Below are 26,813 nucleotides of genomic sequence, written 5' to 3'. Positions count from 1 at the left end.
TTAATGTTAATGTACTTTCTTTTTTTTACAGAGACAAAATATTCCTAAAGATTACCTAATTCCTCTAGAGTACATTCCTAAAGAAGAGGTAAGATATTGTGACATCTTTCAATGAACAGGCAGTAACCAAATTTATGACAAATCTAGCAAATTGATAAGCACAAAAAAAATGCTTTAATTGTCCTTGCATTTGACGTTGTTACTTCAAAGAGGTGAACCAGGTTTATGGCCACTCTGAGTCATTTGGCATATTTGGATTGATTTGGGTGTGTCAGGATGGTAATAAATCAGCAATAAGATGAAACCAGTCTGCTACCAATTTGCAATTGGATTGGTTCAAATTGTTAATAACATAGAATCTGTTGTGATAATACAGCAATTAACTTTTATAGGTGAACAAAAGTGCAAAGTCAAGTCCCCTATTGCCACAGACTGCACTCAACGCCACACATAGACTCAGACTAATTGCAGTGCGTTAACAATCTGTGTTTATAAATTAGGCAGCAATTATTGGCAAACCTTCAACAGTCTGTCTGAGAATGATTCGAGTCAGTTGGACCACAAATGTTTTGACACTGGTTGCTTCTTACCTATGTAATTACCTTGCCTTTGAAAGTGGTTACTCAGAGATTGAACGTGACGCATGCTCAACCTCTGGGTGACCAGCTGGTCACCGCAACTGCCACTTTTCCCTAGTTCCAAGGCTGCCATTTACTCTAGTATGACTGAGCCATAAGACGATGAACTCACTGACAATGATTACCTTTTTTGAGCTACATCCCCATGTCAAACTATCAGTAAACACATCAGCTATGCTGCTATCTTATACCATGTATGTATCACACAGTTCATACATCTCATGTTACATATGTGTTCCTTTTTTTCCAGGCTGGGATGTGTTGGATGAAATTAAATATCTTCTATTTGGAGGAAAGCTTAGTAAGGTTATCAGAAAAGTTTGGAAACGTTTCATCCAATAAAGAGAACATTAGCATATTCATTCAGATTCTCCAAGAACAAAGGGTCCATATGCAGGATCTGGTAAGTTCATTGTTTACTGGTTATCTTTTACCACTTTTATTACAGATCCAGCATCCATGACAAACACTGTTGAAATGTGCATTATATATAATTGGATAATGTATATGAAAAACACATAATCAAAATATATAGTGGCCTAATTATTTAAATTGAATGATTTTGGATGAAGTTTTTTTGGACTGCAAAAAAAAAAAGAAAGAACGAAAGCATGCAAGCTTCAGGTATGCATTTAGTCACATGATTTTCATTTAATATGGGTAGAAATGGGTTTTCAACATTTTGAAAGAGTTACCCATTCTCACAGGTATTACGCAGCATATAGTCTGTTTCAAATACATGGTCGCTACTGGTTTAGGTTCAGAAAGTAGGAGTCATGATGCTTACTCTGTTAATTCACAAGTTATTCTCACACCAGCTTTGCAAGCGAGACATGAAAGGCTGCAGAACACTGAATGTCTGAAATACATGAAGCATTTGCACAGTCATGCACTTTCATGTGATAATATGTAGAAAAGCGCAAGATTGCATGTGTGTAGAAAAATTAGAGATTTTTTTGGAAGGAAAAAAGAAATGAAATAAATGTATTTAATGAAAATTGTGTCTCTGTATTTCCAGAATGACATCATGCTTGATTTTGAGTGCCACTATAGGGAAGAGAGGTTTGACACCAACCAATACTTTGACTTCATCGAAGATTTACTCAGAGCTGCACAGAATAAAGAAGATGCACACGACTGTGATGTTCCTCCCTGTCCCACCTCACCATACCCACCATTAATAGACGAGTATTCAGAAGGTGAGTACTCTATATAACACTTTTATGTTGTTAGACATGTTTGTGTAATTTCATTAGTTTAATAAATGAAGAAAAACTAAATGGTTAATTGAGGTGTGAGATTTGTTGCTTTATTGCTGAATTCGTGTGCAAAGTTTGTATTGATTGCAGCATGTTTGTAGCTACTGTGCACTGGGTTTTGCAGAAAATTTACTATAAGGCCATTTGTGATATATAAATGTTTGCTCATTTGTGTTTGCCTTTAATTCATGTTACAAAAAAAGGGTAGATCTTTTTTTTGAGCCAGTGGTCAAATGCTAAGTCAGCATTTCCTCTTACAGATTCTTATTGATTAAAATAAAACAAAGGATAAAAAAAAAAGCACTGGGTCGAACTATTTGAACTAATATATCTCAGGTGTTTCTGCAAAAGTTCAGTTGTAACGCCTCCACAACAAGCTGCATGTTGCACACTCGTGTTCACTCCATCTGGAGTGTGATGCTTTAAGCCAAAGCACACTACAATAAATGACAAGACTGGCAAAATATCTATCAGTCAGTCCAGCTTTTCTTGGACGAAGCTGATGTTTTTAAGGTAGTCTGGATTTCGCAATCTGAATTTGAATTCATCTTTTTTCATTCTGCATGAAAAGAGTCAGCAAGGAAACAAAAAACAAAAAAATGTCAGAAGAGGATAATCATATTTTTCACATTTTAGTTTCACAGTTAAGATCACTTTGTAATGCACCTGATATTCTACATGTGCCCTTAAAGATATGCATTTAAGATTTGCACAACATTTTTCATTTTATGAAGTTACCACTTTCTCTGTATCAACAATTTGCATTCATTAATGTTGAGAAAAATTGAAGAAGGTATAATCACTTGAAAGTAAAGAACACTGTTTAGTACTCATAAGTCAGATAACAATAATAAAGAATAACTGAATAGGATTACTTTTAATGATGATCAGTAACAAGCAGAAAGATTGTTTAATCACATTTTCATATGTGATATATTACAGTATATCATGATATAATTTGAAGTCAGTTTAATACTTAGCAACCAAAGGGCTACACAGCACGAGCGCGTCTAATACCTAATACCAGATTACCCAGAGAAGTTTGCACAAAATTAAAACTAAGCCTTGTCAAAACCACAGTTGGAAAGGAAACTTTAAAACTCAGAGAAATGTATAATCCCCCCAAAAAAATAATGTTATAACTATACTAACAAGAATAAAAAATTTGCAAAAGAATCTAAACTAAGGACTGAGAACAATAAAACACACAAACCCGAGGCATAAGTTAAAGGTGTGGGAAAGCAGGCAGCGTTCAGAAACTAACCTTAACTCTTGAAAACGCCCTCCCAAAAAATAAATTTAAACCCTGAACATTTCCGTCACAAGTTCATTCCTGCTTGTAAAACTACAGCCACCCTCTTAGGAATATAGTGAAAAGGCTTTATTTAGGACAGACCTCTTGTGGCTGTTTGGAGAAGCTTTTAATCCACAAACCATTATTTCTTCACAAGAACTTTGCAAGATAAGAGCTGAAAAATGTTCTCAGCGGTCAGATGGCCCATAGAGACACGGCTGAGTCACAGGACCGAGGGAAGATGTCCCAAGGTAGCACATGTGAAAAGGAAGAAAAGAGCCGAAACCTGATTGTCTACACGTTGAATACAGAGCAATCTTCCCAAGCGCTTGGCTTTTCTTTTGCGGAGTGGTTGGATGAGCTCTATTGTGCGTGTTTGAGGGGAGAGTAGAAAAAGTGGTGTTGAGGTGCCTTTTTAACACCTGACAATAAAATGTTGACACTCCTCTCTTCCCTTAATTTCCATCCCTTTATGTCACTTTTTCATTTGTCTTGTTGTGTTTTCTGGTAACTCTGAATCCATCTCTTTTGTGTTTTTCTGTTTATCCTTCAGAGTCCCCCACTACCAGCCCACCGTGTCCAAATGACTGCAACACAAGTAAGTCTGTGGATATTTGCAAGAAAAAAAAAAGAGCTGCAAAACCAGTCCAGCTGGTGTACCAAATGGGCAGCAGTGTTTTTCCACTTTTGATATCAAGTAAGCCAGTGCCCTCAGAATGCTGTCACTGATGAGCAGTGCTCTTCGGGGCAAATTCCTCATCATGTGCCTCGCCTTGTCCTTTTAAGTGTTTACCTGCCTACTCAGTTAAAACCCCTGCAGGGCTTTGCATCTTCACAAGTTGTCAGTGTTTTGATTAACTGCACGTGGAAATGCAGACAGAATGTACATTTCATTAAATACTGATTCATAAACATTCATTACAGTGTGACGTGTAAGTGCGTTGCAGAGTGGTTGTAGTAACACAACAGAAACACTGAAGGGGGAGATCAAGAACATGGTGATATAATAAGTTTCTTTTTGTTTACTGTTGCTTTCCTGATAACCACATTAACCTCCAGAGAGATTAAATTTCAGTATTTTATTTGAATGGATGCCAAGAAAATCTTTGCACATTATCAGTAGTTTGTGCCGCAAAATGCTCTTTATGTTAAAGAGAGTAAGAACTAAGAAATAAGGTACGGTATAATATTTATTTGGTGATGCTCTTTACTTTTCACGGTAAAAACAAAGAAAATTTAATTATTAAAAAAACAGAAATCACTGAAGAAAAAGTTTATTTATTAATATTTAATCATAGTTTAAGTAATTTTTAAGAGAATTTGTCCTTTTAATCCTAGGTGAGCAACAAAGACTCCTGCCTGAGGTGGTGGAGAGAAGCCTTCTCTCCTTACTCTTCATTCCACTTTTAGCCATCGTGTTCTTGCTTGTATGGAAGGTGAGCCAACCTTTGACCTCAAACACTAAGCTGAAGTACCTAAGAGATATGAAAATGTCGAGAGATACAGTCGTGCTTTGTTCCATTGAATTTATGAGAGCTGGCGGCAGCCTTTCAACTTTGTGCCATTGTTCTACACACCTCGTTGATCCTTGTGGTGAACTTTGGAATTAAGAGGAATTTTCTAACCTGGCACAGGTCAGATCACGGAGGAACCAGGACGATGTTCAACAGAATCCTGCAGAAGAAGGACTCACAGGAACAGAAGGGACTGCACCTCCACTAGATACTGAAATATCAGAAAAGTGAGCTTTTTTTGTTTGTTTGTTTTTAATTTACAGGCAATGCAAATTTGCAGCAGTAAAATAATGCTCTGACTTCTTACTGCAGCTGGATTAGTTGCTTAAAACTGATTGAGCAAGCAGTCTGTTAATTATGTACTATTTATTCACAAAAAATATAAACAGAGATCAAAGGTATTACTTCAGGCATGAAAACTCTAAAATAGCAAATTTGCAGTGAAATATTGGAGGTGTGGGTTTTGTTAAAATTGTGAATTTAGTAGTAGAAAATGTTTTGTGTGTTTATTATTACACTATTTTTAGGCCTAGGCTTTGGACTCGTATCAAATTCTGCTGCTACTTTACTTTTTACATTTCCTTCATATTCACTCTTTTGTAAGTCCCCTGATTTCATAGAAATATTTCATAGAATATCATCACTGTGTAGTCAAGACTCTTTAAAGAAGGTCAATAGCCTAACTGTTGCACAATGGCAAGAAACAAAAAATAATAAGTCATTATTTTAAATTAAAAAGTATATGCACAAAATAAATAAAAAAATAAATAAAAAGGTAATTTTTCACCTAACTGTAGGGTGTCGCTCATATATATAACCCTCATATTGCCACCCATATTAAAAAGTTTAGGAGACACCTCTGTGCTAGTCCATCACAACAATGTACTAAACATTCCACAGAGATTTTGGCTGAAGATAGCACTGACATGACTGACACAGCACTGTTACTGCAAATATCCTGATTGCATTCCCATGATGAAAATCTCCACATCTCAAAGGTGCTCTATTGGATTGAGATCTGGTGGATATTGAGGCCATTTGAGTGCACTGAACTCAGTTTCATATTCATGCAACCAGCTTGAGACAATCTGAGCTTTGTGACATGGCACATTATCCTGTTGGAAGCAAGCATCACAAGATGGGCACACTGTGGTTATAAAGGGTTGAACATGGTCGCCAACAACACTCATTTAGGCCGTTGTGTTTGAACAATGCTTAGTTGATACTAAGGGGCTCAAAGTGTGACAAGGAAATATGCTCCACACCAGCAGTCCCCAACCTTTTTTGCGTGACGAACCGGTTTATGTCAATATTTTGGCAGCCTTTAAGGTATCAGGGATAAATACAACAAAATAAAACCAGTACTGGTACCAAAATAAAGATTTATTCATAATACACAGGAAAAGACCCAGGGAAACCGAGTTAACGATAAAAATGATTTTAAAAAAATCAATAAAAATTAATAAGACCCCCAAAAACCATAAATTTCACACCCAAGCCTCAACTCTTGCGACCCGGTTCAAACGACTCCGGTACGGGTCCGTGACCTGGGGTTTGGGGACCGCTCGCTGCTCCGCACCATTGCACCGACACTCTGAAATGCTCATACAAAGTCGGATGGATGCACACTTTTATGGTGATGAACCCAACTTCTGACTCTACCATCTGATTGTCTTATTGCCAAACCATCAGACAAGGAAACAATTTTCCTTGCGCTTTCCGGTTTCTGCCAGTGTGAATTGCAACAGTTTGTTGTTCTTATCTGACAGAAGATACGATCTTTGCGGGCCTCTACTGCTGTAGCCATCTTCTTCAAATATGATGCTTCCTTGTTGTAACCTACCAAGCAACTGAATGCAATCAGACCAATCTCCTCTGACTTCAACAAAACATTTTAACCAAGAGGACTGCCACTCACTGCATATTTTCTTTTCTCTTATTTTTGGACCATTTTCTGTAAACCCTAGAAGTGGTGGTTGTGTGGGGAAAATCCCAGCCAGCATGGCACCAACAAACATTCCACTTTCAAACTCATTTAAATCACCTTTTATTCTTATGCTTGGTTTAAATTTCAGCAGGTCACCGTGACTGTGTCTAAATGCTTAAATGCATTAATTTGCTTCCATGTGATTGATTAATTTCCATTAGTTAATTTTGCCTGATAAAGTAGCTAGGAGGGGTATATATTCACATCATAGAAAAAGGTTTGAAGATATATATTTACTGCCAGGACTAGTAAAAAAAAATGACAAAAGTAGTTTTCCTACACTTTTCAAGCGTCTTGACTGCATTGCTCACGTTGTCCTACTGTACCAACCTTGACTCCTGTCATGTGAAAGCCATCTCTGTTGTTCTTGATGTCTTTTCTTGTTTGTTCTTCTGCTTCTTCTTTTTCTTTCACTGAAAGATAATGTCTGTCTGTTCAACTGCAGGAACATGCTGAACGTCATTGAAATAGTGTAAGGCTTCTGCATTTGGTGTTCTTCGGTGTATTTGGTAAGATTTTTGACATTGCTGTAAATAAGAGCAAATACATTTCAAAAAGCTCTAAAACCTCATCTCACTCTCCTTTCTCACAGGGTTCTACCCTTTTCTTCTGTTGGTGTCTAAGGGTGAAAAGAAAACACGAAGCTGAATTCCATTGTGAGACCGTAGAGGCGAAAGGCCTGTTCATGACTGCTCTCCAGATTCACGATGGCATATTACATCACCGAGACTGTTCTGGTTTAATCACACACTTATATCATGCGGATAAGCTTGCCTTTCTTCTAAGACTGCATGCTTTTGAGAAAAAAAAGTGAGATATTTGCTGTTATAAACTCCTGTTCCACACTCATCCTGGGACTCTATGACTCCGACTAATCATTCATCAGAATCTGCTGGATCGACAGATCTTTGGGGGAAAGCTATGTCTTTTTACCAGCGTGTCATTCAGTCTGGCTGTGTTTTTGGGCCTGCCGCTTCATTTTCAAGGAACATACCACAAGGTGACCAGTGTTATGCTGGTTATGTCTTGTATGAACTTAAGCCTGAATTACTACCTCCTGTGACCCTCATGTTAACCACACCTTCAGCAGCTCCACAGTTTCCTCTGCCTCCAAGGTTTCCTTAAGATTAATAATGTTAATCTTTGTTGTTCCAAGATGTAGTCACATTATCTGCTTTAAGTACAGTATGTACCCATGGGGATATATGATGTATTTATTTATTGGTGGCAGCACTCAGTGGCTGCTGTTCATGCAACTATAATGTCTGAAGTTAAGTCATTTAACAGCACCATTACTAAAGGGCCACACATTTAAAAAAAAAAAAAAAAGAAGAAGAAAAAAAGGTTCTGTATACTAACACATCGCAAACCCCAAAACATATTCCTCCTAAACAAGTGTCATTTTCTTATTGGTGTTGTTGTTGTTGTGCGTATATGTAATTCGGGTGATTTAGAATGTGTGAGAACACATGTATACAGAATATGCTGCTTTGACTAACTTAGATCTAGACTGTTAAAATCTGCAATGACATTCTGCTAACAAGTATCAGGGATGACGTCTGTGGATTCATATTTTTTTTATTTTATTTTATTTTATTTAAAGGTGAGTTTTTCAGAACATAGAAGACAGGCACATATAAGACAGCAACCGGCTTCCCTTAGCAAATGTTTTAATTCGACAATGCCTTTATTTTTTACTTTACACACATCTATGTTTGCAAGGCAAAAACTGTTACATAAGAGATTTCTTGATGGCCATTCCTCAAAGGAAAAAACACTAAATTGTTTGAGACAGAAACAGAAATATTCAACAAAGACCTTAGCATTTAGATTTTTATGATAAACTATCTTTCTTTTAAACTGTTTGTTCAAAAACCAAATGTAATCGTAAATCAGGCTCATCAAGTGTAGACTGTTCACTCATAAGGTTTCGTCTGTTCTTGCTTACTTTGCCTTTCAATACTGCCAGAATTAGTGTTGCACAGGAAAAGCACTCGTAGAAAATCTGATGAAATAGTAAGTGCATTTATCAAAATTAAAATGCTAATAAAGGTCAACAGATGATATGAGTTTTTAAAAATTGACAAAAATGCCCCTTACCTTTATAATCCACAAAGTTCTCCACATATTGAATTTTTTTGCCTTAAAGTTGCGCCAACTTATCACAGTATTGAGGAAACGGGCAGCAGGGTTAAACTATTTAAAAAGGAAACTAATCTTCACAGCCTTGCCCAAAGACAAAGTAGGGAATCCAATAAATTATGATGGGTTGTAGTCAAGTAATTATGAATATTTTTAATGACAATCAATAAAGAGGTAGCAGTGTGATTAGGACACACTGACTGTGACCTTTCCCATCAGACACATACCTGACAATGACATAACTGGCAGGACACAAACATCAGTATCTATATCTAGTTTGAGTGTTTCTCTTACATATGTGGTCTTACATTGTACCATGTCCATTCATGTTTTTGTGCCTTGTTTGGTTGGTGTGAGTGACTCGTGTGGAAATGTAAAAGCCCTTCCATGTTTCCGTGTTTTAGCAGAGTGGCGAGATCATTACAGGGCAGACAAAAATAACAGACAGGAGTTCCAGTCTCTCTTCTTCTTTTATTTTTAACTGAGAGTTAAGTTCGTTTGACTTGTGCCCAGTAAAGATTTGGATCTAGTAAAGCAGTGTTTCAGAATGTGAAAACTAAAATGGCTGAACAAACTGCAGTGGTTTTAACTTTTCTGTCCACGTTACATTTTCTCCTTTATATCCTATAGGAAACTTTTAATCTGGTAACTGCTTGTTTCCTGTGTATTTGGGACTATATGTTGGGAATTTTTTCATATAGGAGTAAAGAGTATATTGTGCAAAATTAAATATATGTTTTGTTTTGCTTTTTTTGTTTTTGTTTTTTTATGTATACCACATTGGTGTTCATATAGTTCAGATCAACTTTACCTTTCAGCATCAATAGCTGGAATTTTTTCGTGTGGTATTGTTTTTAGTGTTGAACTGCAAGAAAATGTTCAAAAATGCATTTTTGAGGAACGCTTTTGATCATGACAAATTTCCTGTGACATGTTCTTTATGGCGAGCCGAGTCTGTGTTAGGAAAAAGTATAACACTTTGGTGTCCGTGTAGTCTACACCAACAGTACTTTTAGAGGAAATATCTAAACGTGTGGTATGACAAAGTATTGCAATTTCAAAGTTTTCAGTCAGTTGCTTCCTTTCAAGGATGCATTTTTGAACCGTATTGAAGTATAATATCTATGGCAGTTAAGACCTGAGACTTTCTCTACAGTTACCTTTAGGTTGTGCTTCTCCACATGAAGACTATTACACGCAGTTTCCAATATTCTGACAGAGATACGGGCTTTTCTAGCCACAAATGAGCAAACAAGGTATACTATGTCAAAAGTTGCTTTTATACATGGTCTTTGAATATAATGAGCTGCAACAGGTCTAAGCTGTGAACAAAAAAATAGAAAAAAAAAAACATGGTCTCCCATTTTCCTGTCTATGCAAGAGCCATAAGCAGCAGTATGTCTAATGCGGGGAAGCCAGAAAGTAAGCAATTTCTTGCATTAGTCAAGAGAATGACTGCCCTTTAATACTGTTCCTATGTGAGTCGTAATGTGTTCTGATGCATCCTGAACAGTGCTTTTGAGTGTGCGAGTCATTCAGTCCATCTATCTTCAGTGAGTGAGTCAAATGGCTCTAGGCAGGAAATAAGTCTGGGTGCCAAAAAGCAAATGTTATTAATGCCTGGTTGGTATTCTGGGTGAAAACTCTACTGTATTCTGTATTTTTGTATAATTGTAAACAAACATATATGAAATATGAATAAAGTACATGTACCCAGCTGTTATCTGTTGTTTGTTCAAGAATTTTAATTTAGAATCTGCTTGATTAGGAATCCACATGTCATGTGAATCCACACATCACATTTTGAGTACTTGCGTGAAAGAGCTTTAGGTACTTTGGAAGAAAGTACATTTTTCTAAAATTTCTAAAATATTCTTGAAGAAAAGCTTGGACAATTAGATTTTTATGGCAATTTTCTATACTTCCATACTGTTTGCATTTGTGTTATTATGCTGTAAAATGTTATTGTCTGATTTAAACTGTGTTCCAATGATAACTTGAGAAAAAGCCTACAATAATGTGTTATGAATCCAGCTGATAAGATAAAACAAACTATGTCCTCACTTAAAACCTAGTAAATCACCTCTCTTGTCTTGCAAGACATTTCTCCCAGAAGACTACAAGCATAAAATAGTTAAACACATTTTTTTCCTGCTCCTTTTCTCCATATTTTATTTCATTAACGCAATTACACAAGAGGGAGTACTTGGCCTTCAGCCTTCTGTCTATATATATGCTTCAGTGTTCCAATATCTCGTGGTTTAACATGGTCTTGAGAACATTCACTGTAGCACACGCCACAGAGACAAACATGACAGCTTTCCTTTGATAGTCTGTTTTCGCTATTAAAGAGAGATTATTTGTGTTGCACCCTCAGAGAGACATGACTCCATTCTCCTTTTTCTTGCAACTTTATTCTCCTCAGTTCAGGTTTGGAGTTTACAGGCAGAATAGCGTATCATCAGCAAAACATCGCTCCCTCACGTCTCAGACACTGTTTTTTTTCTGCCCTTACTGATGACATCACACATCTGAACTCTGACCTCCTGGAGCCAGTAAACTACAAAAATTAACTAGAAATGTGTCCAAAAACAAAACACAATTAAATAAGAATAGTCTTTAAAGATTTTCCCCACAATTCAGAAAAATTTAAGTTTTATAACTACTTTTAGAGCGCAACATTTGCACATTCATAAAAGTACAAATGTCAAAATGCTTTTCTAAGTCTAATCTACTTAAACCATGTGATTTGCAAAATTACTTCTCAATTAATTAATTAATTATAAAAAAAGAGTGAATATCAGGAAAAGAACTTCAGAAAGAATGATTCTACTTTCTGATATAAAGTGGTATTATTCAGTGTATCACACAGTGAAACATGATGATGGAAATATTTAAGTCTTAGAGTGTTTTACCAACTTCAGAGGTAGATGCCGTCATCAAATCAACATTTTCCTGGTGTTATGCAGGTTTTCTCCATCGTACCATGTGAGTTTAAGGTCTACCACTATAGCAAATGACTTGTTCACATAATACTTCGATTTCTGTGACTGCATTTTGTTTGCAAACTTCAAGTTTTTCCCATGTCTGATTGCTGATTCTGATTAGGATTTGAACTACTTTCAAGTACAGACAAGCAATGTTCCCTCTAATTTTTCATGTGTCTGAGCAAACACACAAACTCTCTGAGCGATCCCTTGGACCTCTGTGAGCGACAGCAGACGTGTGTACTGTGGTCACGCCGGCATCGAATCCATCCAAGTTACATGGTTTATTAAAATAATCAAATTACAGCATTTACATTTATGTCAGACTACTTTTAATTAACCGCTTTAGCCCACTTACAGTGAAAATTTAAAAAATCTTGTTCATGACCTGTGTAGTACGTTAACACTATTGGAAGTAAAAATAACTTGAACTCCAATTTTGGAAACACAACTTTCTTTTTTCTTTTTCTTCTTTTTTTTATAAGGCTCTGACTGGTATTATGAGTCTGTGGTCTGGGAGAGAGTCCTGTAACTCTCTGTCTGCAAAATACAGTATATAATGACCAATGTTGGGTAATTAATTATATAGTCACTTCTTCAAAAAAGTAACTAAGTTATGCAAACAACAAAGTTTTTTGCAGCTGTTTACCTAAAAATGCAGTCAAGGCAGTTTTTTAAATAAACATTTCAAATCAATCAGCTGTTCTGCATCAAATTTGATGCCACACAAATTATTTGTGCCACTCAAAAAATAAATTTCTATCCACTATGAGATAAAGGAGAACAACAGCCTGATACCTGCAGGCCTGACAACAGGAGATGTATCACTCCTGTAACACCTGTAACATTCAGCAGTTGCCTCATTGTTCTGACACACACGACTACACTACACACTAACTACACAAGATTTGTGCTAAACGTCGCAAATCTCTCACATCTCAAAACATCGCACTCACTCCTAAAACTTCCCCATTCCTAAACAACTAAATACCATGTTGCCATATCATTTTTTGATCGGTCGACATGGTACATTTTTCGGGGGGACAAGAATTTTTGATGACATTTGTGATTAAATGAATGTCGGTGTCCAGAATATGCTTGTGCAATATTTTAATACTTGGTACTACTGGGTTGACTTACCAGAATGCATGTTTCTTTTTTTCTTTTACTTTGAGGTGCTGTTTAGTCAACTTCCTGCATGTCTGACCAGACATTATCTGACTATGCACTTTGCTCCCTCTGTCCTCTTTCACATCAACAATAAACATCATGCCAGTGAATGCACTATCAGATTCAAGATTCAAGAACTTTATTGTCAGTACAACAGTATTGTTAGGATGCCTGGGTCGTTGACCCAGGGTTTTTGAGTTTACGATATTATTTATACTGTCTAGTTTTTGGTTTCTTTGAGTTCTGTCTTATGGCTTATGTCTCTGTCTTCTTTAGTTGCCCTGTCTCCCCTATCACCTGCATCCCCTTGTCTAGTTCGCGTCTATGTGTATCTTAAGTTCCTATATCCCCGTGTTCAGTCAGTGTTTGTGTCTGCCCTGTTCCCACGTCTCTGTTCCCTCTGTAGTGCCTGCATGTGAGTCTGTGTCTTTGTTCAGTCTGTGTTATGTGTTTCCTGTTTTACTTTGAAGGTCTCCGTCTTTTCTCAGTGTGTTCAGTTTACGCTTCTTTGGTCTCGTCAGTTCTGATTTGTCCCAGCTGTGTTTCCCTCCTGTTACTCATTCCCTGATTGCTCCCTCTGTGTATTTAAGCCCTGTGTTTCTCTGTGTCCGTGTCGCGATCTACCGTTTTCTTAGCTGTGTGTTCTGTCATTCCTCTGGTTTAAGTTTGTGTTGAGTTTTTTCAGTTATGTTATATTTTTGAGTACCTAATTAAAGCCTTTTTGAGTTCACGTCTGTCTCCGGAGTCTGCACCTTGGGTCCTATTCCTGCCTGCACACAGCCACACCCAACAAAAGATCGCGACCAGAACATGGACCCCGCAGACTGTTCCACCTCGGATTTTGAGGCTGAGATGAAGGGGTTGGTTGATTTGCTGGACCGCACCGCTCAGGCCGATAGCTTACAGGCTATGGCTGTGAGACTGAGCGCGGTCGAGGCAATGATTACAACCAACCCCCGGCTTCATCAGTTCTCCGTGGACACATATCTGAGCCACACCATAGCCGCGTGGAGGGAGCATGTCAGAGCCAGTGAGCTGGCTATCTCTCTCTCCGCACCAACGCAGCAGCAGCAGACGGAGCTCGCTGTAAAGCAACTGCGTTTGCCACAGCAGGACAGTGTTTCTGCTGGAGGTTCTGGAGAACTGCTCCTGTGTGGTGAGCCGGAGGATCTGCAGCCCGGTCAGCTGGAGGCTTCGCGTCTCGGTTCGCCTGCTCCCCCTTCCCGGAGTAAACAGCGTTCACGCCACTGCCACTCCAGAACGACTGCGCATACTCCAGTTTTGGGAGAAAGTGACTGCTTAGTGTTCCGGCAAGCCCCTGTGGCTGCTGTTATGTCTAGGACTCCTTTTGTTTCTCTGGCAGATTCTCAGCCTATGACTTTTTCCGTGCCTCAGCTGGCAAAAAGAACTGGAAACAGAGTGCCACCTGCCATAACTAAGTTGGCTAAAGACCTGGGACTTGGCGTTGCAGAGCTTATGGATCAAGCTAAGGTTAGTGTTTTTCGGCCTATTATATTTTCACCTGTTTGCTCATCCGTCCAGCCGTCTGTTCCCGCTGGAGGGTCCGAGGGGCCCGTTCATCCGCCTGTCTCCGCTGGAGGGTCCGAGGGGCCCGTTCAGCCGCCTGTCTCCGCTGGAGGGTCCGAGGAACCGCTTCAGCCGCCTGTCTCCGCTGGAGGGTCCGAGGAATCGCTTCAGCCGTCTCTTCCTGCTGGAGGATCCGAGGGGCCAGTTCAGCCGCCTGTCTCCGCTGGAGGGTCCGAGGAACCGCTTCAGCCGCCTGTCTCCGCTGGAGGGTCCGAGGAACCGCTTCAGCCGCCTGTCTCCGCTGGAGGGTCCGAGGAACCGCTTCAGCCGTCTCTTCCTGCTGGAGGATCCGAGGGGCCAGTTCAGCCGCCTGTTTCCGCTGGAGGGTCCGAGGAATCGCTTCAGCCGTCTCTTCCTGCTGGAGGATCCGAGGGGCCAGTTCAGCCTCCTGTTTCCGCTGGAGGGTCCGAGGAATCGCTTCAGCCGTCTCTTCCTGCTGGGGGATCCGAGGGGCCCGTACAGCCTCTTGCCTCGTCAGCTGGGGGTCCGGGAGGACCCAGCCAGCACGTCCCAGTGTCTGCTGATGGTTCTGGCGAGGCCGTTCAACCACCACCGGCTCCACCGCCTGGTCCGGCCTCCGAGTCTGCAGCTCCACCGCCTGGTCCGGCCTCCGAGTCTGCAGCTCCACCGCCTGGTCCGGCCTCCGAGTCTGCAGCTCCGCCTGGTCCGGCCTCAGCCTCTGCAGCTTCGCCTGGTCCAGTCTCCGAGTGTTCAGCTTCGTCTGCTCCTGAGGTCTCCATGCTGTCTGTTCCTGCTCGTCCTGCCCGGCCTGCCCGTCCTGCTCGTCCTGCTCGTTCTGTCCGGCCTGCACGTCCTGTCCGGCCTGCTCGTCCTGCACGTCCTGTCCGGTCGATGACTGGACGTCGTTGCCGTCATGGACAGCCCTCTGAACTACGCCGCCGTCATGGACGGCCCCCTGAACCACGCCGCTGCCTCCCGCCCGGCCGGCCTCCTGACCTGCTCGGTCGCAGTCGGTGCCTCCCGCCCGGCCGGCCTCCTGATCTGCTCCGTCGCCACCGGTGCCTTCCGCCTGGCCGGCCTCCTGAACTGTTTTCTGGGCTCTTGGACCATCAGCCCCCGGGCCGCCCCCCTGAACTGCCCGGGTTTGGACTATCATGCTGTCAGCCTCCGGGCCGGCCCCCCTGAACTTTTTTGAGACTATTGCCTGGGCCTCTGCGCTTTTCGTGAGCTCTTTTGTTTGTTTGCTTTTGGACTTTGCCTGGGCCTTGGTGCTGTTGTTTTGGACTTTGTTCCTGTTTTTTGTTCTGTTGCTTTCCGGGCTCCAGTGTTTGCATTTTTTTTTTTTTTTTTTGTTTTTTTTTTTTGTTTTTTTTTTTTTTGTTTTGTTGTTTCTGGCTCCTTGTTTGGTTTGTTTCGGGCCCTCCATCCTGTTTCCCCCGCCGCCCACCCTGGTTGGGTTGTTTTGTTTTGTTTTTTTTTTTATTTTGATGTTTTGGTTTGGGCTGTCTGGAAGCCAGCCCTTAAGGGGGGGGTACTGTTAGGATGCCTGGGTCGTTGACCCAGGGTTTTTGAGTTTACGATATTATTTATACTGTCTAGTTTTTGGTTTCTTTGAGTTCTGTCTTATGGCTTATGTCTCTGTCTTCTTTAGTTGCCCTGTCTCCCCTGTCTCCCCTGTCTCCCCTGTCTCCTGCATCCCCTTGTCTAGTTCGCGTCTATGTGTATCTTAAGTTCCTATATCCCCGTGTTCAGTCAGTGTTTGTGTCTGCCCTGTTCCCACGTCTCTGTTCCCTCTGTAGTGCCTGCATGTGAGTCTGTCTTTGTTCAGTCTGTGTTATGTGTTTCCTGTTTTACTTTGAAGGTCTCTGTCTTTTCTCAGTGTGTTCAGTTTACGCTTCTTTGGTCTCGTCAGTTCTGATTTGTCCCAGCTGTGTTTCCCTCCTGTTACTCATTCCCTGATTGCTCCCTCTGTGTATTTAAGCCCTGTGTTTCTCTGTGTCCGTGTCGCGATCTACCGTTTTCTTAGCTGTGTGTTCTGTCATTCCTCTGGTTTAAGTTTGTGTTGAGTTTTTTCAGTTATGTTATATTTTTGAGTACCTAATTAAAGCCTTTTTGAGTTCACGTCTGTCTCCGGAGTCTGCACCTTGGGTCCTATTCCTGCCTGCACACAGCCACACCCAACAAGTATACAGAGTACCAAAATGCTGTTTCACCCCAGACCCCCATGGTGCATTTATAAGAATATAAAAGATATATCTCCAAGAGATATAAAACTAGGAGTTACAAATAAATAACTTTGGGTAAAATTAAGGGATAAAAAGGCACTAATTACTAACTATACAATACTATAATAACTATACAATACCAGCTGTACAATAAAGAAAGACAGGACAGAGACAATATGAAGTGGATTGTGTTGTAGGTATTGAATACCAGGTTAAAGTTATGATCAGGATTTTGTGGACAAGACAGAACGAAGACATGTGCAAGATGCAAAATGTGCAAATATAGTATAAATACAGTATAATTCTGATGTGTGTTCAATAACTATGTGACTGAGTGTGCAAATAAGCATATTGTTCCCAGGTCCGGTTTGTAGTGGGTTTGTGGACGTTTTTGTTGTTTTTGAGTCTTTTGGTGAGTATTGTAAGGTGCTAGTAAAAGTGTTTGTGCATATCAGCCTTTTATGTTGCACCCCAAAAACATGTGTTTTAGAGGTGGCATATTTCTGTGGTGTATTGCAAGTGATTTCAAGCCCATTTTACACATCTTTGTCATCATACCCCATTCTGGTGGCTCTTAGTTGAATCTGTCAGAGCAGACATATAAACATACTTTGTCTTATGAAGTTTTCACTTTATAGTAGATATAAGAATGTCTACCTGCTAAATGTGTTGAAAAGATATAAGGAGAGGAGCTCAAGTATGTAGAAATTAAAAGCAAGACTTTTTACTTGATTCATTGCTCAGTTCTGGTAAAAGAATTGCTCTAAGCAAATTAAATGTCCATGTAGATCTCGGAAGTCTTTGAGATCTTGACAGCCTCAAAAATTCATTTCATTTTTTATTAGACTAAGTTAGCTTCTCTAAAAAAAAGTAACCACAGTTTAATACTCTGAGTCTTGTCCTGACATAGAGCATAGAAACTGAACATTTAACATTATTTCCTCTTTTGTCAGACTTTTTTATTACATTTAATTGTACGGTAGTTGATTACAGATCACTGATTACTGTAGGTCCTCTGAAACAGGAGGCAGCAAATTAGAGGCATAACGCTATGACATTTACTTCAAAGCAGATAGCATGTAATGAAAATAAAATGGCGGTGCAGCCATTAAGCAGATCTGCATTTGGTCTGGAAAGAGAGTTTGTTACTCTGTACAAAAAGCTCTTTTGAAATCTATGGCATCTTTCTACTGCATTCAGCACACACAAAGGAAAACAGGAACAACCCCAGATTTCTTTTCAGTACTGTAACCAGGCTTACAAAGAGTCAGAGCTCAGTTGAGACGTATTTCTTTAACCATAACTAATAATGACTTTGTGAATTTTTCACAAGTAAATTTCTAACTATTAGAGAAAAGAATAGCTACCCCAGTTAATCCCAAACATTGTCCAAGCTTTTCTTCTCAGCCCTCCCACAGATGTGCTATAGAGCACTGCAGCATCTCTGATCTTCAGTATTTTCTTCCTCCAAACCATTAATGTGCCTTTTAAACCCCATTCTAAGAATCCTTCACTTTTAAATGAGATTAAGCAATCTTTGCTGGTGGGCTATGTGAATTTTAAAAGTGGCACTATGTGACCTTAGGCAATGCATACATTTTTATTACTCTGCAGATGATGCCCAGTTTTATTCATCCAATTGACAGAAATCTGCAGGCATTTTGAAAAGATGTTAAGGCCTAAATAAACTCTAATTTTCTAGTTCTAAGTAAAAAAAGAGGTTCCTAAAGTTGTAGAAACATGTCTAACTAGATAGTTACTCTATATTACATTACTCTGGCCTCACAGTAACACTGTGAGGAATATTTAAGTCATTTTTGATCAGGGTATGTCATTCAGTTAGTACATTAAACAAATGTGTGGGATTACCTTTAGTCATTTGCGCAGTATCACTAAAATGAGAAACATCCTGTCTCAGAGTGCTGCTGAGTTCATGCATTTATTACTTCTAGGAGGTTTTTTACTGTGAAAAGCAAAATGTTCCTTCCCAGAGTCATCAAATGCTAGCTCATAGGGGGTTATGTTATTTGTTTCTTTCTAAAATGTAGCTTCTTTTCATTACAATTGAAAGCATCTTGTGACAACTGTTGTTGTAAATCAGTGCTATATAAATTGAATTGAACTGGACCACAGGCTTCTGTTACAGAATATACTTCCTCTTCACAATCATCCAATTTACTGACTCCTCTGCAACACTCACTAGTGAAGCTGCTTTGGCCTGCACAAGTCTGACTGGTTACAGGATGTTTGTTTTGAGAGTGTTGATAAAGAAGTACAGAGAAGGGCAAAAGGAGTTGCATTGTGTCTTTGTAGATTGAGAGAAAGCATACGATAGAGTGCCAAGAGAAGAACTGTGATGCTGCATGACGAAGCAAAGAGTGGCAGAGAAGTATGTGAGGCTTGTGCAGGGCATGTACAAGAGCACCGAGACAGTGGTAGGTGTACAGTAGGAGTCACCCCTCCCTCAGCCAGGTGGGAGGGTGTCCATCTGCCAGGACTGGTTAGGGTTAGGGGAGGAAGACAGGACAAAAGACACACCGTGGAACAGATAGTGGTGAAGAGGTAATGACTAATAAGCAAGATGGAAGAGTAAAAGGGAAAGTTTGCTAGATAGTTGTGAGACCGGCTACTGTGATGTATGGTATGGAATGGTGAGTCTGACAAAAAGGCAGACTGAGCTGTACAGAGGGCATATTGAATACAGAGCTGCCAGGCAGGAGGAAAATAGGAAGACAGCAGAGAATATTCCTGGATATAGTGACAGTGGACATGCAGATGGTTGGTGTGAGATTCCTAGGAATAGGCTGAGACGCAGGCAGATGATCTGTGGCAGCCACTTAAAGGGAGCAGCTGAAAGAAGAAGTGTCTACCTCCTGCAGAGTGTTCGGCACTTGGTTAGATATTGTGAAAGGATTTTCTCTAACATGGGAAGGGTTCTGCGAACATACACTATTTTGCCATCAATGGACTTGGCTGGGTCTTTCATTTTCACTTTTTCCCTTCCGAAGTCCATTGTGGTGGCTCACAGAGCCCAGTATATGAAAATTGTGTCACTGTTGGAATTTCTGGGTCGACTTATAAAGACTGAGGCCAATGCTTCCATGAAGAAAATAAACTTATTCCACAGACGACTCCTGTGAAAATAGTTTTCCCATTTCTCAACACTAGCTTTCATAACCTCACTGATTTCTGCCTCACTGCCAGGAGCTTCCGCTTTCCCATCCTTCCACTTAGATGACTCCCAGATGCACGAATGGAAGAAGGAAGTGCATTTAGCAATGAGAACTTTTCTTTTTTTTTTTTCTTTTGTGACTGTAAGCCAGCTGAACTTGGACCACAGTGTGCTGGCTCTTTGTGTGAGCACACTTGATGGATCAGTCCCTTATGCACCCTTCAATGGGACTTGGATACATGTTCAATTTTTTTTTTTTTTTTTTTTTGTCTTTGGTTGTGTTTGGTCTCAGGAAAAGATAGATGTGAGTCAGTGTTTCTCCACAAGTTCTGGTTTAATAACAGTTCTGAAAAACAACTGAGCGCAAATGACTATGACGAACAGCGTTTAAGTGGATGCACTTTGGAGAGGGCTATAGCTGTGGGACTTATCCAAAAATAACAGTGCTTGCAACTGTACTGTGGTAGCAACAGCTTGAAACCCTTCACAGCCAACACTCTGAGCCAGTGCATAGTAAACACAATAAAAACATCATGCTGTTCAGCTTCGGCTCAAATACACAGTAGATGTGTTCCTGGAATACTCACATGATATCAAAGTGATTAGTGAGTAAAAGGATTTATATGACAAAATGACAAAATCTGGGATAATATGTTACAGTCTGTCAGTATTTGTCTGTGTGATTTTTATATTGAGTGGCTATGAAAGTCACATGAGTCTTTTTCAGACTTGAAAACTTGTCACTTAAATCCAGAGTCTAGCACAATTGGATGGGTAATCATTCAAAACTGAACAAAACAAACCCACATGGGTTTAGCAAAGAATTCATTCAGTGTAAATAAATTTTTTGTTTAAGAGCAATTATTCCCATTTAGCCATGAAATAGCCATGATGTGAGGACAAAGTTATATATTTCAAGTATTTTTTTCCCAGGACTTTAAGATTTGTGCCACAATGCAGTAACAGTACAATCCTACAAATTATTATGCTTCTTTTGAACAGTATAAAAGTTCATTAAATTCTACCAAAGAAAACAAATCTAACTTACACTTAGTAAGTTAGATTTTTTTTCTTTGCACTAAATAGTTCTTGCTTGGTATAAATCTTTCTGGATATCTGCCACCTAAAGTAAATTCATTTGACAAGGTAAGGTTAAAAATATTTAAACAAGCTTGACAGGCTACGACATGCCACTAAAAGGAACTTGTGATGCGGTTACAGGTTTAACATGTTCACTTTTGGGAACGCTTTTTCAAAAGTCACACAAAAGATATAGCTTTCTTTTTGATTAGGAACAAACATGATTATCATCAATCTTTCTGTGTAAGGTCACCAAACAGACAAATCTGATATGAGTAAATATCAGGCATACCGACCGCCGAGCCTCACCAAAATCTCCCTGACAGGATTATTCAAAGTTATTTGATGTAAGACAGTGTGATTTGTCATATGTGTTCTTCAGTCGAGAAAAAATGCAAAGTAAATATGTGAAGAGCTAGGAAGGTTTTCTTTTATTCTGATTGCTTGTTGGCTTCCTGGCATTTTCTTTCTATTTTCCAACATGTACATTTTTGTCCCCATGAAGCATTCTGGTGAGGGTGGTATGTGTGTTTGTGTGTGAGTCCAGGTATGTGGAGGCACAGGAAAGAGCATGGGTGGGAGGACACAACTGAATCCCTGTAGTCATTAAGGTAATTTTGTGAATGCTTTGCCCATAGCTCTCCATATATTTGTGAAAATAAAGCATATTTTTTCAAAATAAAGCATGTTTTCTGTGCATGTCCTCTCCCTGTGAGTGTGTGTGTGGGAATCAGCACAGGCCTCTAGTCACAAGTCAGACGCTCTAATGTTACTAATAACCCACACCAATAGACTTGTGATTCACATCTTGCCCTTTATGGCGCTCTTCCCTGTGGCCAGAGCAGAATGCCTTCCCCCCAGGTGGGAAGCACAGGCCTGGCAAGCCCCATCCCGAGAGGACGTAACACGAGGCTTATCAGAGTGCTGGGCTGTGCTGTAATACTCCTGTGAAAGGTCTTTCAGACCGCCTCCCAATATTGATTTTTTCTGGGCAGGAGGGAAACTGAGAAGGCCCCCCTCAGTCGCGCTGGACCTGGGGAGGAGGAAGAGGAGACAGGTAGAGATAGAAGGTTAGGAATGGCAGGGTCAGCACACCCATGCATCACCTATGCTAATGTGTCATTCACATCCGTTTACATAAAGGAAGTACTTACATAACCTTTTCACCACAGACTGTGTTGAACTAGTTGCAGGTGGCAGATTAAAAAACAGTCTCATCAGTTTCATGATTTACAAACACTGAGTAGTTACTGCTCGTGTGGTCTGAATTTTTTTATGTCTATTTTTTTGTCCAGGCAACACCTGCTGTGTTTTAAACTTCAGTGTCCTGAAACTGGATCTTATTGTTCCCATAAATGAACCAGACTGAAATGTTTCCTCACTACCTCAGACAGAGTTCTTTATAGCTGGAATGTTATTTGGAAAAAACATATGAAAATAGAAAAATATATACAACGAATAGATAGAAAATATATAAATTGCATATGAATGAAAAAAGGGAAAACGTGATTTTTTTCACCAAAGACTTTTTGAAAAGGGCTGCAAGCCACTCTTTCAAAAAGTTTTGTGTGTTTTGCAACCAGTCAGGAAAAAAGTATATTTTTATGTAGCACTAACCCACCCAAATCAGTGAGCTGTGACATTGACGATTCAGGTTAACTACCCTATGGCCTACACACCACACACCAACATTAGTGACTTGTTTCGAGTAAGTGTAATGAATTCAAAAGCAGGAAACGACATATTTGCCAGTCGGTCAGGTCACACACACTTTGTCTTATTTATCTGTCATCTTCTTCTTTTTGGCTAGTTCCTTTAGAGGCAGACACAGCGGCCACACCAAGCCTCTGCATCTCCTCCTTCAGTGCAACCATGAATCTAATCCTAGTTTCCTCTCCTCCCCCTTTCCTCGTGTCAGACAGCTCCATATTCGGCATCTCTTGCCCAGTATATCCTCTTCGCATGTCCAAACCCTCTAAACTGTGCCTCTCTGACTTCTCCAAAAATGACTGTCCCTTTGATATTTTTATTTTTATTCTTGTCCATCCAGGTCAATTACAATGAAAATCTTAACATCTTGACCTCTACCACCTCCAGCTTTGCCTCCTGTCACAGGGGCACCACAGGGGACTGTCCTCTCCCCCTTCCTCTTCACCCTCTACACCACAGACTTCAGCCACTGCACAGAGACCTGCCATCTTCAGAAGTTTTCTGATGACTCTGCGGTGGTTGGATGCATCAGCAGGGATGATGAGACAGAGTACCGGGCTGTGGTCGACTCCTTTGTCACGTGGTGTGAGCAGAATCATCTGCAGCTCAACGTGGCAAAGACCAAGGAACTGATCGTGGACTTCAGGAAGACCAGGAAACACTTGACCCCTGTTTCAATCCAGGGGGTCAGTGTTGACATTGTGGAGGACTATAAATACCTTGGAGTACACATTGACAATAAACTGGACTGGGCTAAAAACACCACAGCACTTTACAGGAAGGGCCAGAGTCGTCTCTATTTTTTGAGGCGACTGAGGTCCTTCAACATCTGCCAGAAAATGCTGAGGATTTTCTATGAGTCTGTTGTGGCCAGTGCGATCCTCTATGCTGTTGCATGCTGGGGGAGCAGGCTGAGGGTCGCAGATGCCAACAGACTTAATAAACTGATCCGTAAGGCCAGCAATGTTGTAGGGATGGAGCTGGACTCCCTCAAGGTGGTGTCGGAGAGGCGGATGCTGTCCAAGATAAAGACAATGTTGGATAACACCTCCCACCCACTCCATGACATGTTGGTCAGTCACAGGAGCTCGTTCAGTGAGAGACTGAGATTACCGAAAAGCACCACTGAACGACACAGGAAATCATTCCTGCCTGTGGCCATCTCCCTGTACAACGCATCCACTTAACACACTGTTTGCTGCTACAACTACACATGTTTCTTTTCCAACTATTTATTTATAAGTGACTTATGTATGTATGTATATATATGTATATATTGTACTATTCTTAGTTAGCGTATTGTCTGTCTTGTCTTAATGTTGGTTTAAAATGGAGCACTGTAACAAAAAATAATTTCCCCCAGGGATCAATAAAGTATTCTGATTCTGATTCTGTCTTTTTGTTAGTCACACCATCTTGTGAACATTCCCTTTCATTCCTGCTACATTCAGACTAGCATACAAACAGATCACAATGTCCTCTGCGGACATCACATAGTACACTGGTGTGTGATCCCCTTGTGTTAGATTTATATTTGACAAGCTAAAATATAGTTTCGTCAAAACTGGTTATACCGGACCAAGTAAGCTTCTGTTGGAAAACCCCTTTGACCTAACTGAACTGGGGGAAGGTAATTTTAATTAAATGTGACTTTAATGTTTTTGTTTGTGTCTGTGTTATTCATTAAGGTATAAAGGAAGTTATAAAGTTTCTTATATAAGTATATAAGCAGCTCCCGTGTCTTGTTGAAGTATTAAAGCCATGCAAAAGTGACACTGCCAATGTACTTTCTATTTGGCATCAGCCAACAGAATGTCTTTGTCTTAGTTTCTATTGTAAATAGGGGTAGCTGCCATTCAATCCTAAGATTTGATTCAGAAAGAGATGCTGGTAAACAAAGGGCGGGCCACAATTTCACATGGAAATTTAAAACTTAAATTTAGAAGAAAAAAAACAGCTTTATGTTGAAATTTAATGGAATAAGTGTGCCGTTTTAGTCTTAAAGCCGTAGGTAAGGGTACAAAAAAGGTTTTTTTTTTGTTTTTAATATTGACCACATGATAACAAGGGATAAGAAGTCAAAAAATTAGCCTGCAGTGTCTGATCATGATGTTCATTCTATCTGTGGCTGTCTATTGATTTTGTGTCAGAAACATTTGACCCCATCCTCTTTGTGTTGTTCCAGTGCTCCCCAACAGTTGATGTTTTTGTGGTGTTATTGTTTATTCATAGTCTAGGTCTTCTGTAGTTTGGATTGTCCCAACTCTTTATGACCTAATGATTTATTTAAGCTGGATGTGTCTGAAAACTGACAGAATTATTTGTTCAGTTATTTGTTATTGTTGTATGAAGACTGCATAACAGTGGAGAGCGATTTGCAACACATTGTATGTCTAAGAGTACAGTGATGCCAGAAAAATGTCAGTTAAATGTAAGCTGAATGAATCTAATGACAGGACAGAGAGAGCAAGAGCAAAAGGTGAGCCCGACAGTGATGAAGGGAGGTGGATCACCTCTGTGGGACGAAGCATCAGAGGAGAGACAAGGGCATGCATGCAGATGAATCGGAGACCTTGAGAGCACTTGTTCAGTGTCACCTTAGTGCAGAGTGAGGGTGTGCAACAACTCAAACCCTTGTCATCTGATCTAAGATTACCTCTCCGCACACTGTGACTCAGTGGCTCCTGAATGCTTCTTTCAGGCCTGCTTTCAGGGCCAGCTCTCACTTGATGATGAATCACTTAACTTCAGCCTTTTATTTCTGGAGAGGATCCCGTTACTAGGCACCCATGTTTCCACTCCACAGAGAACATTGGTCAGCATCTCACCCCCACACGAGAGCTGCTGTAGGTTTCATCAGACCATCTGGAGAGCAGTTATTTTAATCAGAGTCAGATAAATGAACCATGCTGTGCTACAATATGCTGTGAGCTGGCTTTTTCCTGTTTACCCTTATAAAAGCATCTTTGGTATGTTATGTCAGTCTATTTTAAAAAAAAACACACACGCACAACTCTATTTTCTAAGTAATTAATTAATACTGGCAAGTCTCCCTTGAGGCTGTTTATTTGCAAATGCATCAACAAAAGAAGTTGAATGGGTGTTGCCTTATTGTCTACACCTGAATAACGCACCGCTTCCCTATTGAGTCTTCCTTTTGACTGATTTCAAAGGGGAAACATGATAATTTTGAAAGCTAGCTGACATTAAATGCAAACAAAAGCCGTCTCCCACTTTTAGTATTATGACATGAAATACACCTGTTCTTTCTCTGATGTGGCACAGAAAATATGTAATGAATACTCCAGATAGGTACGTTTCCTGGCAGATGGACGTAGACATGTTAACGTCAATACAGAACGTTCAGCCTCTATAGGATCCAAGGCAATACAACATTTGTTATCAACCAATTCAACTTAACCCTTTCTAACCCACATAAAGAGTGGGTCCTCGTCTGTTTCTCATGTCCCAAGCTGCATACTTTTAATTCCATATTGGAGCATCATTTTAAAGCAATGTCAGTTGAATGACCTACAGCACACCTAAAACAAGTGGATCAACACATGAATGCAAAGAATGTTATCTCAAGAGTTCTCCACTTGCCACGATTCATATATTCCAGCTGTGTCACATTCTCTTTTATAAACTTAAGGTAAAAACATTTCTGCAAAGGAGCACTTGATTACAACTCCTTCAGGTCTCTTCTCATGTCTGTCCTCCATGCATTTTCGGAACTGAGACATCCTTTCTTCATAGTATGCTGAGCACATTTCTAGGTCACAGGCAGGAGTACATGGTCCTCACAGCCTGGGTTTGTTTTTCTTCCTCTCTCTTTTCTGTCTCTCGCTCTATCCTCTGAGGTGGAGCAGTGAATTGTTCTTGAGGCATGCTTGCCTGCAGTTTCCTGAACCCTGTACTACAAAGCAGGTTCAACATACTTGGGGTATCTTTTCATTATCTGCATTCGCTTACCCCAATACTGACAATCAGGATAAGCCACTGCATATGAAACTGGCAACATCTGGGTGTACCAGCAGCTGAGCAACAAATTTTAGCAAATTTTAGCAACAGAATACAGAATGGAAGT

General features: G+C 40.2%; 1 protein-coding gene across 1 annotated transcript in view; it reads left to right on the top strand.

The window, feature by feature from the left end:
* The window catches only part of kitlga (kit ligand a), a 28,150-nt gene extending 17,593 nt beyond the window's left edge, over positions 1 to 10,557 (top strand). The window contains exons 3-10 of the mRNA XM_004564440.4: positions 32 to 88; positions 889 to 1,041; positions 1,657 to 1,837; positions 3,745 to 3,789; positions 4,530 to 4,627; positions 4,826 to 4,932; positions 7,138 to 7,201; positions 7,285 to 10,557. Coding sequence (XP_004564497.1) covers positions 32 to 88; positions 889 to 1,041; positions 1,657 to 1,837; positions 3,745 to 3,789; positions 4,530 to 4,627; positions 4,826 to 4,932; positions 7,138 to 7,168 — 672 coding nt within the window. The 3' untranslated portion in view covers positions 7,169 to 7,201; positions 7,285 to 10,557. The remainder of the gene's footprint in view (positions 1 to 31; positions 89 to 888; positions 1,042 to 1,656; positions 1,838 to 3,744; positions 3,790 to 4,529; positions 4,628 to 4,825; positions 4,933 to 7,137; positions 7,202 to 7,284) is intronic.
* The last annotated feature ends 16,256 nt before the right edge of the window (positions 10,558 to 26,813 follow it).

Source organism: Maylandia zebra, linkage group LG7 (assembly GCF_041146795.1).
Source record: "Maylandia zebra isolate NMK-2024a linkage group LG7, Mzebra_GT3a, whole genome shotgun sequence".
Lineage (NCBI taxonomy): Eukaryota > Metazoa > Chordata > Actinopteri > Cichliformes > Cichlidae > Maylandia > Maylandia zebra.
The sequence above is the reverse complement of the archived record's forward strand: the minus strand, read 5'-3'. Positions and strand labels throughout refer to the sequence as shown.